Genomic DNA, 14,560 nt, shown 5'->3' with positions numbered 1-14,560 from the left:
TAAAACAAAATCAAACTCATAGCAGAATGGACTAATGATGTTTTATTTTAACTGATGATCATAAAGAAAAGAAATATACAATTATGAACGTCTTTTTCAATCACAAGACCAAACAAAAGAAGAAAAAGAAAACAAAGACAAAATCTGACTGCAAGGCAGCTCAGTTGTAGGTCATGTAACGCGGGGTGGCGCTGAACTTGGCGTAAGACTTGATGACCTTGTTCACTGCCTCCAAGAAATCTTTCTCTGTGGCAATTTTCCTCCGAGCCCTGATAGCAAACATGCCTGCCTCTGTGCACACGCTGCGGATCTCAGCTCCTACACAGCACACACACACACACTCCATGGTTATCACTCTTCTGCCATTACATTATGTAGCATTTATATAAGAAACAAAACCATACTTTTCATTTTGGACTGAGCCAACGTTTAAAAAGGAAAAAGAATACGAAAATGAAGAGAGCCTTACCTGTGCTGTTGGGACAGAGACGGGCCAAAAGCTCGAAGCGGATGTCTCTCTCAACACTCATGGAACGGGCATGGATCTTAAAGATGTGAGTGCGACCCTGAACACATGAAAATGATGTAAAATACCAACTGTTCAATGATTCCATTCCAAGCACAATAACTGTTGTGATGTCAATTTTGATCTAAAGCCCTATACACACTTTGAAATAACCGTTTAAATGTAATTTAGCACATAGTCAATACAACAGACATTTGTAGAGAAGAGTTGTCAAACATACAAAATTATCATGAATGTATCAATAACGCATAAAAAGCGAACCTCAAATACTAACAAACCACAAAAACCATGTGTGTTTTAAGCCACATTCCCCTCTTCTGATGACAATACATGGCCGTTGATTCAGCCCATTAATTACGGTCCTCAGTGGAGGGGGAAAAAAAAAACGCACCTCTAGGTCTGGCAGACTGAATTCAATCTTTCTGTCAAGACGACCTGGTCTCATGAGAGCTGGGTCCAGGGTGTCGGGTCGGTTAGTGGCCATCAGAACCTTGATGTTGCCTCGGGGATCAAAGCCATCCAGCTGGTTAATGAGCTCCAGCATTGTCCTCTGGACCTCATTGTCACCTCCGGCACCGTCATCAAAACGGGCTCCTGCAAGAGGACAATGATCCAAAATGAGGCGCCGTCTCATGGGGATTAGATTATGAGTCGATACAATCCAGGGTCAGACGAGCAGGCAACGGAACAGCTTTAATTTCATTCAGCAGCTTCATTAAGTTAATCCGAATGAGAACATACCTCCAATAGCATCAATTTCATCAAAGAAGATGAGGCAAGCTTTCTTTGTCCGGGCCATCTCAAACAGCTCTCGCACCATCCTGGCACCCTGACAACGAGAGGAGTATAAGCACCCCCATCAGAGGAACATCTAACCAGCACAAACCACCATTGGCTCTCTAGGAGATCAAAAATGTCAGACATCGCAAGAGGGCACACAGGCAGCAATGCTGAGGGCTAAGGCACTCACCTCTCCAACATATTTCTGGACCAGTTCAGAACCAATGACCCTAATGAAGCAGGCATCAGTACGGTTGGCCACAGCTCTGGCACATAGGGTCTTTCCTGTACCAGGTGGTCCAAACAGCAAAACACCCTTTGGGGGCTCGATGCCAAGGTTCACAAAGCGCTCCGGCTATGGAAGGTAACATGGGACAGTGAGATTTAGTCAAGGTCTAAAATTATGCAAAGCTAATCAAAGAGGAAAAACTCTGTACTTACGTGTAGTAGAGGGGTTTCCACTACTTCTCTGAGTTTCTCAATCTGCTCTTTGCAGCCACCAACATCACTATAGGTCACATCAGGCTTCTCCTCCACCTGTTTCCCAGAGACCGCACAAATTTGTTATTAACAATTTTTACCTGACTTACTGAATAACCTTCTGAGCTATTCTAACCAGATTTGTCTAACTCACTCGCCCATAAATGTATTTTTTTTATACCTCTGGTCTAGAAAGGTCTCAAATCCATACTCTCTCTTACCTGCATCATAGTAACAGTGGGGTCAATCTTTGGTGGAAGAGGAATGTGGATCTGGTACTTATTTCTGTCCACTCTGTGATGACAGCACCAAGAAAACCCAAGTTTAGATGCAGTTCTCTGAGATGATATTACTGCTGTCAAGCATATTCGAGTCATTTCTATCATTCCTTACCCCACTCTCATCCCCTCTTCAATATCAGTGGGTGCAACCTGATCACTCAGGTCAACCACAAACTTAGCAAACTGTTTCACATTGATGATGTATTTAGGATCCTCAGAGTCTGCATTGATGATCTTGGTGCATCTGTGATTAAGACAACAGCAAAAGGCAAATCACATAACTGTGAACACTTATGAATGTATTTAACAGATAAAGTGAATCAGCGATGCTTTGTGATAAACTGTGGTAACTACGTCATACCTGGCCACCTGCAATGGTTGCTCACTCTGCAAAGTCTGTTTGTCAGCAGCTAAATCCCACAGTGCAGGGGGTGCCAGTCCTGTGTCGGACTCCTTTATACCTGTGAATTAAGACAGAGTTCAAATACACCTGATTCAAGACTGAGTTAGGTTTGCATAATCTGATTCATCATACTAATGAACAGACAGACGGTTACATTTTATTCTATTGGTTCAACCTACCATTTATGTTGTTATACTAATGATTGTACAAAAAACAAAACAACAGCAAAAAAACACTTACCAGTTAACTCATTAATTTTCTTAAGAAGCTGCTGAATGTCATCTTCCACTTGTTTTATCTGCCTTGAATAGGTGCTTTGACCCTGTAAACAACCAAAACGCCGATTCACTCATAAAACTATTCGAGTAGACGGTCCTTACAGGTATTGTTCTTCACCATATGTTAATCTGTTAAACTGAGTAATAGTTGGAAGAATTATCAAACGACGGCAGTTGTAACGATATTATATTAAAAAATCCTGAACAGCTATGAGATACCAGCTCATCATATATATGTATAAATGGAAGAAAATTACAGCACTCACATAGGTTTTCAAAAGTGCAATATCCCCTTCGTCCAAAGCTGGGAAAAAGAATGACACCATTAGAGGAAAAAAAAACGGTAGATATCCATAGATACTAATAAACGACCTCAGCTAAGCATTAGCAACAACCTTACTTGGCATCACTGTCTGCCCTCTAAGATAATCATGAACATATGACATGTAATAGGAGACCAGATAAATATAACTATTATTACGTTCAAACATATGCTAGCACCTTGTTTTGATATTTATATCTATTATATTGGGATGTTTCAGTACATAGTCGCCAAATAACATTAGCTGCTTTGCTAACTCAGATATTTTCCCGCATCAGATTCTTAATATATTCGATAAAGTTGGGTTTCTCAAAAAATACCTCTGATCGGTTTATCATCTTTTTCTTCCTCTTTTACTTTACGTTGCTCGGTTCCCAAATAATCCGGCATGATTCCTTAAAGGTGCTTGTTACTATTCAAGAGAACACCAAAATCACGACAAGATTACACAGCAGGTTTCTGCTAACATCCGCAACAGGAGCCTTAACGACATCTTCCGGTTACAATTCTCGATGGCTCGTTACAGCCGCCTATCAGTCAGGAGGGGTATGAAAACAGCCGCGAACGAACGAAAATAACAGTAACAACAGTAATAGTAACAGGGAAAATAGTATGATGGAACTGATGTTTACAATTCTCACCTTACATACATTCAAGACAATTTATAAGGCTTTTAATTTGATCTGTCATGCGTATTGTGCGATCTTCTGAGCTGTTCCTCACCTTTCCTGCTTCCAAGTGTTTTTCATACAAACAGGAAAACAGTGGTCACAACTCTAAAAACCGTGATTCCAAAATAAGAAGTTAAATAAATCAAATAGAACAAGTCAGTTCTTTCTTTCTGAATTAAAACTCTACTTCCCAATGTAATCATTTCTGTGTTAGTCTACACTATAATCTCGCTGTGTTTCTATAGGTTTCTGTTTGTTTATTTAATCCTTTACTTTTGGGACAGTGTGGGGTAATTTGGAGTTCTTAACGGAATTTAATTAGCTATGAAACACTGACAGCTGGATGAAGTTTTCAAAAACGTACAACCTAAGATGCTTTGCGAACCCATTTCGGCGCTTATCTTTCCACTCCAGTTTGGTGGGTGGCGCTAATGGTTGGCCAGAATGAGACCGTTATTGAACCATAAAGAAGAACAGTGATATCTCATTCGTTGGTGTTACTCTGGCATGTTACGACGCTCAACTGGTTTTGTGTACGGAACATCATTAAGCTGTCAAATCAGGATGCCTCGATATTGTGCCTATACATTTTGTAAGAACCGTGGCGGAATACCTGCAAAAGACAACAAAAGAATAAGTTTTTATCCGTACGTTTATAACTACATCACTTTAGTAGAGCTGGTTTGGCAGTCCTGTTGTTAGCTGAGCCGGACAAGGCTTGTAAATAGGCTTTGCTGGCTGAGCATGGTGTTGTAGAATGCTGATAACCACTTTCAAAACAGTCAAGTGCTAATTGCATGCATTTTTCCGTTATCGTTTATTTTGTAGTGTATTTCACCTGCTGATAACTTGGCAATCAGTAGCATGGGTAGTGTGCTCCGCATATGATTTGCTGCATGTATATATTAAATAAGAAAAGAACTGCTTCTTGCTTAGTGTGAGTGCTCCTTATTTGAATTTATGTTTCTTATTACGCGCACACATTTTCGCTTAGTTTCCCATTACGAGACGAAGTGAGACTTAAGAAGTGGATCTCGAACATGAGACGTGGAGAGTGGGTCCCAAGTCGGCATCAGTATTTGTGCAGTGAGCATTTCACAGAGGATTCCTTCGACCTTCGCTGGGGAATCCGCTACCTGAGGCACACCGCCATTCCAACCATTTTCCCTGAAGTGAGTATGGACTTTCATGCCTCATATATAATAGCACATTACTGCTTAGCATAGTGAGTGTGCAGTACATGGTTACTGCCCAGCTGTCCTACTGTTAAAGCTCCCTGTCTTTGTTTTACATGGTATACGTTTAACTTTTTATCAAAATTACATCCTTACATTTCCAATCATGTCATTTATTCCAGTATTGAAGTTAAGAGAATTACTGTACAGTGGCCTTTGCTCTTTACTGTCTTTTCCCTCAAGCATAAAATCAACCGATCTCACAGCAAGAAGAGTCCCAAATCCAAACTTAAGTCACGTGATGATGACGTCCAGCTCATCAGGACTTCTTCGCCTCCTCGGAAGAAACCGCTCATTCTGAGGAAGGAGAGCAGACGAGACAGCGCCCTGCTGAATGGCCTAGGTAGTGGGTCAGTGAATGTGTCACCGGTTCCCGCAGTGGTGGTAGTCAAAGACCTCCCTTTAGACGCTGAGGATTCGGCCACCGAGCTTTTCCGCATAGAGAGAGTGTTCTCTGGTATCAAAACAGATCTGAGTGACTCTGTGGCTGAACTGGCCGGAGGAGGGGACAGGGACGTGTTGACTGAATCATGTGGTAGGGTACTCAGTGAGACAAGCAGCCAGAATGTTAAAGCTGACTCCACTGTAACAGTGCTGTGCTGTGAAACAGCTTCTCCTCTTACCAGTGGAGAACAGGACTCAGACTGCTCAAATCCTGCTCTGATGATCAGCGCTGTCTCTGTGGATGCAGAGAAAGAGGGAGTGGACAGTAGTGTAGAGGGGCCTGAGGAGGGTACCAGTGATGGGGAGCTTATTCTCCCGTGTGAGCACTCCTACTTCAGACAGGACACTGAAAAAGAACATCTGTGGAGACGCATCGCCAGCCTCCACACTAAGATCACTGAGTTGGACAAGAGAGAGGAAAGCACGGTTGCCAAGATCAAGTCGGTGGAGAGTGAAATAGCTTACCTGAAAAAACGTAACAGTGTATGTGAAGAGAGACAGAAAGCCCTCGAAGAGTATTTCACCACTGTACATTCTTTTTTCTGCCTCACTGGACTGTCATTATCTAAGGAACCAGTGATTCTAGAATCACTCGGCCACTCATAAGAGAACTGAATCGCTCTTAATTTATTCTGTTTTTCTTGACTGAAGTTCATATTAAAAAGTCTGTGTTGTCGGATTCCTTGGTCTTTAGTAGAGAGGGACCAGAGCATCTGATGAAACAGTCTTACACTAATCTTAGTTAGGGTACTCTGTGAAATTGTATTGTGCATAATGTTCATGTCCATCAAAAAGGTTAATTGAGTTTATTTAAAGACCTGAGTGCTTGTTTTTAAAAAAAAGTGCCATGTGCACAGCTGTTCACAAAGAGAGTTTAGGTTTGATTCATACACATGTACAGCAACCCCCCACATGGTGGTACTATGGCATAGACAATAATCCACAGTTTTATCAGGGTTAAAAAAAGAAGTTCAGATCCCTCTATCTCTGTTGACAAATGTCTGCTGTATCTTGTTAAACCAAATACCTACACGTACATATAACTAAACATAGGCACAATGGTTTAGTTGTTCCTATTTCATCACAGAATAAGGTGAATTATAAAGGATTTAAAAGGACAGTCAGAGAAATCTTACTGCAACTAAAGCACATGAAATGGTTGACGCCTGAGTTGTCCAGTTAACAGAGAGAATGAAGGCAGTTTGCTGAATGAGGCGAGTACATGAAACCGTCAGACTTTACTGTAGTAAGATGCTAAATGAATGTATAACACGGCTGCTGATCTCTCCAGGAATTCTTATTAATTATTAATTAATTATTGTTTCTGAAATTATGTACAATCTCTCCTTGCTCTCAGAGGCCAAGAGTGTCTTATGTAGATCATAGATCTATGAAGGGAAAATATTTGTCATTCAAATTCTCACTTGTAGGCAACACAGTGATGGGACAGTGGTTCTTAGTGCATGAGATATTGTATCCATACAGAAAACATGTCATGTGGGTGCTTTTGTTTGACAAATGAATTGATGATCCAAGTTTTAGTACATGGCATTTTTTTTTTTTTTTTGCTGAATTACATTTTTTTTTATGTTGAACACTAAAAGTGATGGTAATCATTGTGCTTTCATTTAATGGTCTTCAGACTACTGGAATGGAAATTATTATTCATCATAGACATCCTTTTTAAATGCACTAAATAGAATTTTGTGAGAATTTGTCAAGCTTCAGAATGGGTTGCAGTCTGCCTTTACTCTTACCATGTTCTGCTTTCAGCTCATTGTGGGTCTGTTTCCCCTTTCTGTTTTAAAAATAAATTTGCCTTTTTTGTCGGTACTAATTTAATCACAACACTTTTGTTTATTTATTTTTCTCCTAATGCAATATAGGGATAATTCTTATCTAACCATTCCTGTTGGGCATCATATTATATTAGTGATGAGCTTTGGAAGGGGAAAGTGACTTTTTTGTATGTTTTAGTTCTGACCCTGTGGCAAAATTGGCTACTGCAATTCTTTTCTCTTTCTCTAAGCGTGTAATTCTCTGAGGATAATTGCATTTAGGAAGGCTATATAGAGGAGCAGTTGCCTGAAGCTATCAGGTTTGCACCAAACCTAAAAAGGGGAGTTTAATTTGCTGCAGAAGGAATCACTGTGGTTTCTTCTTATAAAATGAAGTTTTAGGGAGGTTAGCCATTTGCATTTAATGATTACATTGAGCCTATTACAATTTTACAGTGCCATATTCTCTTTCATGGTTATTTAACAAGACAAGCTGCAATTCTTGGCGTAGAATAACATTTCAGGTTTGTGGAAAGCATATTTGTAAATGCAGTCTCATTGGAAGACTATTTTCAAAATATGCAAGTCTGGAAAACAAAGTGCCTTTAGGGAAGCAAAAATCTACACTGAAAAATTTTAATGGTTGGATTTCTTCTCCTAAAATAAAACAAAATTGTTAACAATCACGTTTTTGACAGTTGACTTCTCTGGTTGATCCCAGAGATGAAAACATACTCTCAGTGGCAAAGAGACCTCCATAAGGAACTAGATGTAGCATTTTACTATAATGCTAAGGTTTAGCTCTGAAGACTCCTTACAAAAACATTAGACAATAACTAGTGATGCAATGAAATGTTACCAGAAGACTCTTAGCCTTATATGTGTTCTCAGGCCAGTGGAGGGACCCTAGGTCTCAACTGATGTGTTCAGCTCCTCTGGTTTTAACTGATAACAGTGTGGAGACCTGATTCAGGACACAATAACACTCAGCTGTGAGCCACCAGCTAACAATGAAACATGACTCATTTATTACAATATATTGGTAGAACAAAAAGGCGAACGAATATAGAGATGGGAAGGGGCAGTGAGATTGAAGCTTTAATGAAATGATTCATATGCAGAATGAATAATTTATCCAAATGACATACATGTAAGAAATAAATGTAATATTCGCAAAAATATATCATGAAGAGAAATAGAATATTAGTGGTCGCTAATACCTGGGAAGTTGATATGTTTAAAGACGAGACCCCAGACCATGTAAATCTCTTTAAATTAAGCTTCGCAATCATACGTTGATTTCTCAAATTTAAAATGAAAGCCTTTGTGAAAAGCTGTCATAAGTGAAAGCCAATTTAAAGTGAAAGCAACTGCTCCTCTACATAGCCTTCATGAATGGAATTATCCTCAGAGAATTACATGCTTCGAGATGTGGTATGTGAGAGCCTCTGTGTAACATCGTATAAGTTATGTCCGCTTTTCCAGTTGAAAAGAATTACTTTCTTCATGACTGGGCGGTAAAGCAGCACTTTAGAAACATGGCTGGTGACCGTCAAACTAGTGTGGCAGATTGGAGTGAATTGTAGTCATTTTAATGTAGTATCTTATAATGGGAATACAGTTCCGACATGCATGTGAATGGTTGTCAGTTGAACTGACACAGCGTTTATGTAGACTTTGGACAACACTATCAGATATACATAATTCAATTATTTCATTTCTGTTGTGGGGCATGTAGTCAGATGTAAGAAATAAACAGACTTTTGATCTGTTATTTTTTATATTTTTGATTGTTTAACATGGCACAGTTCAAGAGAAATATTTATTTTGATTGACATCCTAACAACTCTCTCCAATGAAGTTTTGATCTTATCAATACATTTGGCTCTGTGTTAAGGTATTAAGTTCACTGGTCCATGTCACTGCCCAGCTGAACTAACTTTTAGATGAATACCTCAGTGTTTTGGCATCTTGAATTGCACATCTCTCCTAATTTTTGTGAACTTCATGATCTCCCCTCAATACAGAACCATTACTTAGTTTTAGTACTTAAGTAGTTAGACAGCTGAGATAGACTTCCCATTTCTGCTGTGGCCCATATTACCGTAGTCAGGCTGAATCTTGTACCTTGGATGAAACATTTATTCTTTGTGCTCCTTATGATTCCATAAACCTCAATGGCTCTCCAAGCTGTACAATAGTCTGCCAAAGTTTTCCTGGAAAAACAAAACACTACATATCAACTCACCACCATTCAAAAACAAAAACCCAAAACAAAACAAAAACATAGTAAAGTCAAACAATTAACCTGTTGTCCACTTCATTTAAACACTTCCATCTTATCAACACACCAGCTGAAAAACTGAAATGCCTTGAGAAGTCCTTTATTTTCTCAGCAAGAGAAGTATAAACATCATAATTTACTTAAGTAGAAAAAAAGCCTCAAACTCTGAATCATCAATTTTGCATGATCCAGATTATGAGGTCATTGCCTTTTTAGTTTGGATGTCATATAATCAATGAATAATTCACATGCCTCGATCACCTTCTTCAAGAATCTCAAAACACCCAATTTCTTTCACATGCTCAATTACGATCTAAAACTCTGAACAAATTCTCTTACCTGTCGGTTTGTTTTAAGAACATTACAGTGTTTATGAGATTACATGTTCAGGATAACATGCACAATAAAATGTGAATCACATGAATAAAATTACACAACATAGTGACCCTGGTCTCCTGGGTGGCTAGGCTTCAATCAGTGAGAACCGACTGTCATTGTTTCCCCAGGGACATGTGGCCCTGAAAACCCATTACAATCCATTATCCCTGAGAGCTAACAAGATTGCCACTATACAGATCATCCCCACTCTACTGCTTTGAGTCATCTTAAAATGCATCTCAATAATGTGGGTTGCAAGTGGAGCAACATTTTTTTCTCATGATCACAAGCCCTGCACTGAATACAAATCTTGCCGCTAATGAAATGTTTTCAGAGACTAATGAAAATAAGAACACACTTGATTCTTGATCAAGTCAAAAATAGACTGAATTTGCAATATTTTATTAACACAAAAGATGCATTTATTTATCCATGTTCCATTAGTACTAATACATGTCTCAGATGCACTATACGTCACTTTTCTGCCACACATTAATCATGAAATGACAGCTGCCAATACATAGAGAAAAACACACAGGCTGAAACATGTGCAAGCTTATATACATAAGTACCTGTCTTTCATGAAAGCACACCTTATAAGATAGTCTCAGTACATCAGCACATCACAGTACCAGCATTCAGTGCACATTACATCTGAACATATCACTGAATGTATCTGAACATTAATAAATAGTCTAGTGTTCAAACAGTTTATCACTGTGGTTTAATACAAGTTTCTGAGAATTGATATTGCAGAAACATATTATTTCTGCTCAGTGGGCAGAAAATAGTACATTCATTCAATCAAGTGGAATCTAGTTATCTTTAGTATACTGTCTGAGTTATGCTCTGTTTCTGTTTTTTCCTATTCTGTACATACTCTGTTCCTCAGTCATCTCCCCCAGTTGCCTCAGGTGTAATATAATAGATGTAACCAGTGGATCAAAATGTTGCTGATGCTAGTTCTTGTTTCAGCTGTAGTGGAAGTCCAGATGTTCAAGAAGTTATTCTCTCAGCTGTAGTAGAGATAGATCCAGGGGTTGGTGCAACTGTTTAGACTGGCGAGAAGCATGATTATGACAAACACCAGACCTGAGGAGAGATGAGGGGGATAAGGCTATGTCTTCAGAGGAATAACAAAAGATACATAAATGTTGATGAAACAAAGCGCAGGCATCCGTCTCAATAGCTTTTTTTTTTACTTTAATTTTGAACATTGGTCAGAACGCACGTAAAAATATAATGCAAGACATGACGGTCATTGTATGGGTCGGGTCAACTAACATTGACTTGAATAGCTATAATAAATATTTGGCCGATTAAATACATGAAGTACTTCGCTATATTATATAGTTGGGGAAACTGCCAGGATAAGAGTTTATGAAAGGCGTTTATTTATTTATTTATTTTCTCCAAACGGCTTCACTGGCATACTGATACCTTACCAATTCTTACTGACGATGCAATCCTCCAGTGTAACAAACAGCTAAATATTAAAATGAAATATTAGGTATTTTAAATGGGACAAACCTTTGGATGGTGCGCTTCTTGGGCTCCAGGCAGACCACAGCTGAACAACAAAAAACGGAGTCCAGCATATAGTGTACACAAGGATGATAATAAATGTCATTTTGACAGTTTTTAACATAGCACTTGATATGCCTTTCGGGCATGAGTGGCCGTCGCTTGTGGCTGCTTGCAGAGCCTTCCTTTTCATATTGAAATAAATTCCTGTGCATATTTTTATTTGACAGTAGAGTAAAATGATGGCTGGTAGAACAAACACCGACAAAGTAATCCAGGTGATGTATATTTTGCCCCCCCATGGTTCAATGAAAGTCGCCCAACAGTCGTAGAGGTTCTTCTCTACCTCTTGGAGAGAAAAGATGAACAGCTGTGGGACACTGAACGCCAGAGAGATCAGCCATGCCGCAGCAATGGAAACATATCTCCGAAACGATCCCCGAAAAAAAGACACCATGGGTCTACAAACCGCATTATAACGATCTATGGTCATGGCCACGATCATATATGTTGAAGCAAACATTCCGACGACCTGGAGATACTTAACTGTTCTGCAAACAAAATCGGAACCTTTAAAACGGTGCGTTATTTCCATGGAGAGCTGCGGCAGGACTTGGAAGAAGGCGACCACCAAGTCCGCGAAGCATAAATGCAAAAGGAAGAGCTGAGTTCGTGTATTTCTTTTACGCCTTCTCCAAAGAGCTTGCAACAGAAACAAATTGCTACATGTTGCGAGTACGAAAATGGTCCCCAGAACTCCGGCTTTCACTAGCGCAAAGTACCCTTCCGTGTCCGCGCATTCCGGGGTTCCAAAGTGCTCCTGTCCCGAGGTGCTGTTGTCGCTACTGCAATTAAGTTTCTCACCCATCCTCCCCTTTCTAACTGAATCAACAACACGAGTTCTTGATGTCTATGTGCTAACAAAATTTCCTCACTAATATTTTCAAGGCTCTCAACTGAAGCTGCTCTGACGCAACCAGACGCAAGGCAGCTTTTGCGCACGCATAACTATTTTTTTTCTCAGGTCGACATCGCATCTTCTGATGGGCCGAGGCAGAAAGGGCATATTATTATTAGTAGCAGGGTTCGAATTACGGGGGGATTGGGGGTGTCTGACCCCCTAATTAAGACCTATACCCCTCCAAAAGACGTAAAAACAACAGGTCGGGGAGTTACATTTATACATCCTATGCTAAATAGCCCTGGAGAAAAAGTTTACGCCCCCCCCCCCCCCCCCCCCCCGATTGTCACTGTATAATTTGCAGTCTGATTAGGAGCTGGCTGTTTTTAATCAACATTGAATGAGATGTATTACAACTTCATTTTGATCATTTTAAAGAGCACAAATAACGTTGTTTAATCGTTGGTTGGTTTTACATTTTGTCTCTTTTCTTTGTCACTTCGGACAAGAAAACTTAGCAAATAGGGCATTCGACCCTCTTCTACTGACAATTTACCAATTTCCTGTACCATTTTCTATCAGAATTGAGGATAGCCTACAAATCAAATGAAATCAAACCATGTCCATGTTGTTGAAGAAATAGGCTTGTTGCAAAAGGTAACAAAACGTTAAAAACAGAAAAGCATTCAAGGCTTGCAATGAGAAGGCCTAAATCAAAGCTGCTAACACTCATCTTATTCCAGTAAACACAAAGTCTATCCTGGCCAGAATGATTACAGGACTTTTTCAGGTCCTTTTTAATGACTGGTAGAACTATATATGTGATTCATACAAAAAGACGCTTACAGACCTTACAGAGAAGGATTCTAGTAGCTCTGTTATGGTGCGAGGTGCATTTTCCAGACATGGTTTAGTTCCACTCCTTGAAGATAAAAATAAACAACAATAACTATGAAGCCATTCTGAGTGATTACTTTCATCCAGTGGTGAAACCTTTCTATCCTAATGGGAGCAAACTCTTCAAGGATGACATTAACCTCATAACAGGGCACAAATGGTCACTGAATAGTTTGCTGAACATGAAAATAATATAAACTGTATTCCACGACCATATCTATTGTTAGATCACAACTCAATTGAGCTAAAGGTAAATTCTATAGCAGTGCATAGCACGGTGTTTTCCATTACCTTCAGTGAAACCCCAAAGAATGTTTTTGTAGAATGTGAACACACGTTATGTTGGTATTTGTTGGTGTTTCCATTATTTTGGCAGTTTTAACAGCAGGATTTGCATGATTTTTACATCTCTTAAATGACTAAAATACCAGTCCATGGCATTAATGAGAAAAAACAGAACTGGTGTTTTTTATGTAACAGCCCATTGTTCACTCGTTTTGTTCCTACACACACAGAAGTGCAGCAGAGCACTTAATCGTTTTCAGTATAAATAGAGAAAGAGATGAGGTTGTAACATGTCTGACTTGTACTCGCTGTGTTCCTAGTGGTCACAGTAATCTAGCAGCCCAGTGTGTCCCTTCTGTGTGAGGCAAACAAGGGTCAGAGCAGAACCACACCTGAACAAAACAAAATAGCTCAGGTCTCTAAACGTGTTAACCATGGCCTGAATACTGACCATGAGAGAAGTTCTTCAAAATTAAGAGTTATGCTTTGGACTATTACTTGAGGCACATTTGCTTACAGTACGAAAAAAAAAAAAAATCTCTTCACAGCAAACATCCTGCATGTCAGTCACCTCTGCCCTAAATACAAAAAGATGTTGATCAGGTGCCATCTGCACCTTTATTATTTTCAGTCTGCCTTTTGTTTACAAAGAAACCTGCACAGTAATAGGAGTTAAAGATTTGGTATTTCAAAATTTCGTACTATAGAAAGGTCACTGTGGTTGATGCCTTTTTTTTGGCTCTTGAAAAACAAAAAAAAAAACAACCCCAAATCAAATCTGTTCACATCATCTATTCACAAGCTCTGTTGCTGTTGATTATGTTTTTGCACCTACAGTAGCTGTCATTTTGCTTGTGCACTACTACATTTTAAATTACTGCTGTGCCATCAGAGTGTGACACAGTGGTATGATTTATACATTATATATCAATATCGAATCTCTTTTTCTCATCTCTGCAGAATAATCAATCACAGGGCTAATTTTTCAAAAGCCTTTATACAGATTAAACACGAACAATATACATAGTTTTCACCTGGATCCTGCTTCATACATCCTTGCTTTAGATTTAAGAGCATAATGCAAGATATGTTC

At 39.3% G+C, this 14,560-nt stretch overlaps 3 protein-coding genes across 3 annotated transcripts; 1 reads left to right on the top strand and 2 right to left on the bottom strand.

The window, feature by feature from the left end:
* Window positions 1-27: 27 nt before the first annotated feature.
* Window positions 28-3,523, bottom strand: psmc2 (proteasome 26S subunit, ATPase 2). The gene is made up of 12 exons (XM_030769616.1): window positions 3,391-3,523; window positions 3,015-3,052; window positions 2,711-2,792; window positions 2,429-2,528; window positions 2,180-2,311; window positions 2,008-2,080; window positions 1,748-1,843; window positions 1,497-1,661; window positions 1,268-1,355; window positions 918-1,120; window positions 470-566; window positions 28-318 (listed from the first exon to the last, which is right to left on the bottom strand). Exons 1-12 carry the CDS (start codon window positions 3,458-3,460, stop codon window positions 161-163), a joined length of 1,302 nt encoding a protein of 433 aa, XP_030625476.1. The 5' UTR covers window positions 3,461-3,523; the 3' UTR covers window positions 28-160.
* Window positions 3,524-4,305: 782 nt separating this feature from the next.
* LOC115816414 (THAP domain-containing protein 5-like) lies at window positions 4,306-6,026 on the top strand. Its single transcript, XM_030779405.1, has 3 exons — window positions 4,306-4,388; window positions 4,736-4,913; window positions 5,160-6,026. The coding sequence occupies exons 1-3, from the start codon at window positions 4,306-4,308 to the stop codon at window positions 6,024-6,026; spliced, it is 1,128 nt and encodes a 375-aa protein (XP_030635265.1).
* A 4,846-nt stretch (window positions 6,027-10,872) lies between these two features.
* Window positions 10,873-12,252, bottom strand: avpr2l (arginine vasopressin receptor 2, like). Its single transcript, XM_030779297.1, has 2 exons — window positions 11,391-12,252; window positions 10,873-10,952 (listed from the first exon to the last, which is right to left on the bottom strand). Exons 1-2 carry the CDS (start codon window positions 12,250-12,252, stop codon window positions 10,873-10,875), a joined length of 942 nt encoding a protein of 313 aa, XP_030635157.1.
* Between the last annotated feature and the right edge of the window lie 2,308 nt (window positions 12,253-14,560).

This window comes from Chanos chanos, chromosome 1, assembly GCF_902362185.1.
Source record: "Chanos chanos chromosome 1, fChaCha1.1, whole genome shotgun sequence".
Lineage (NCBI taxonomy): Eukaryota > Metazoa > Chordata > Actinopteri > Gonorynchiformes > Chanidae > Chanos > Chanos chanos.
The sequence above is the reverse complement of the archived record's forward strand: the minus strand, read 5'-3'. Positions and strand labels throughout refer to the sequence as shown.

Coding starts and splice junctions, on each gene's coding strand:
- psmc2 (XM_030769616.1), bottom strand. CDS start 3,460: ATGCCGGATTATTTGGGAACCGAGCAACGTAAAGTAAAAGAGGAAGAA. Junction 2,793..3,014: donor TTGCACTTTTGAAAACCTAT/GTGAGTGCTGTA, acceptor GGTTGTTTACAG/GGTCAAAGCACCTATTCAAG. Junction 319..469: donor TCTCTGTCCCAACAGCACAG/GTAAGGCTCTCT, acceptor TGTGCTGTGTAG/GAGCTGAGATCCGCAGCGTG.
- LOC115816414 (XM_030779405.1), top strand. CDS start 4,306: ATGCCTCGATATTGTGCCTATACATTTTGTAAGAACCGTGGCGGAATA. Junction 4,389..4,735: donor AAAAGAATAAGTTTTTATCC/GTACGTTTATAA, acceptor ATTTTCGCTTAG/TTTCCCATTACGAGACGAAG. Junction 4,914..5,159: donor TTCCAACCATTTTCCCTGAA/GTGAGTATGGAC, acceptor TTTTCCCTCAAG/CATAAAATCAACCGATCTCA.
- avpr2l (XM_030779297.1), bottom strand. CDS start 12,252: ATGGGTGAGAAACTTAATTGCAGTAGCGACAACAGCACCTCGGGACAG. Junction 10,953..11,390: donor AAGAAGCGCACCATCCAAAG/GTTTGTCCCATT, acceptor ATCTCTCCTCAG/GTCTGGTGTTTGTCATAATC.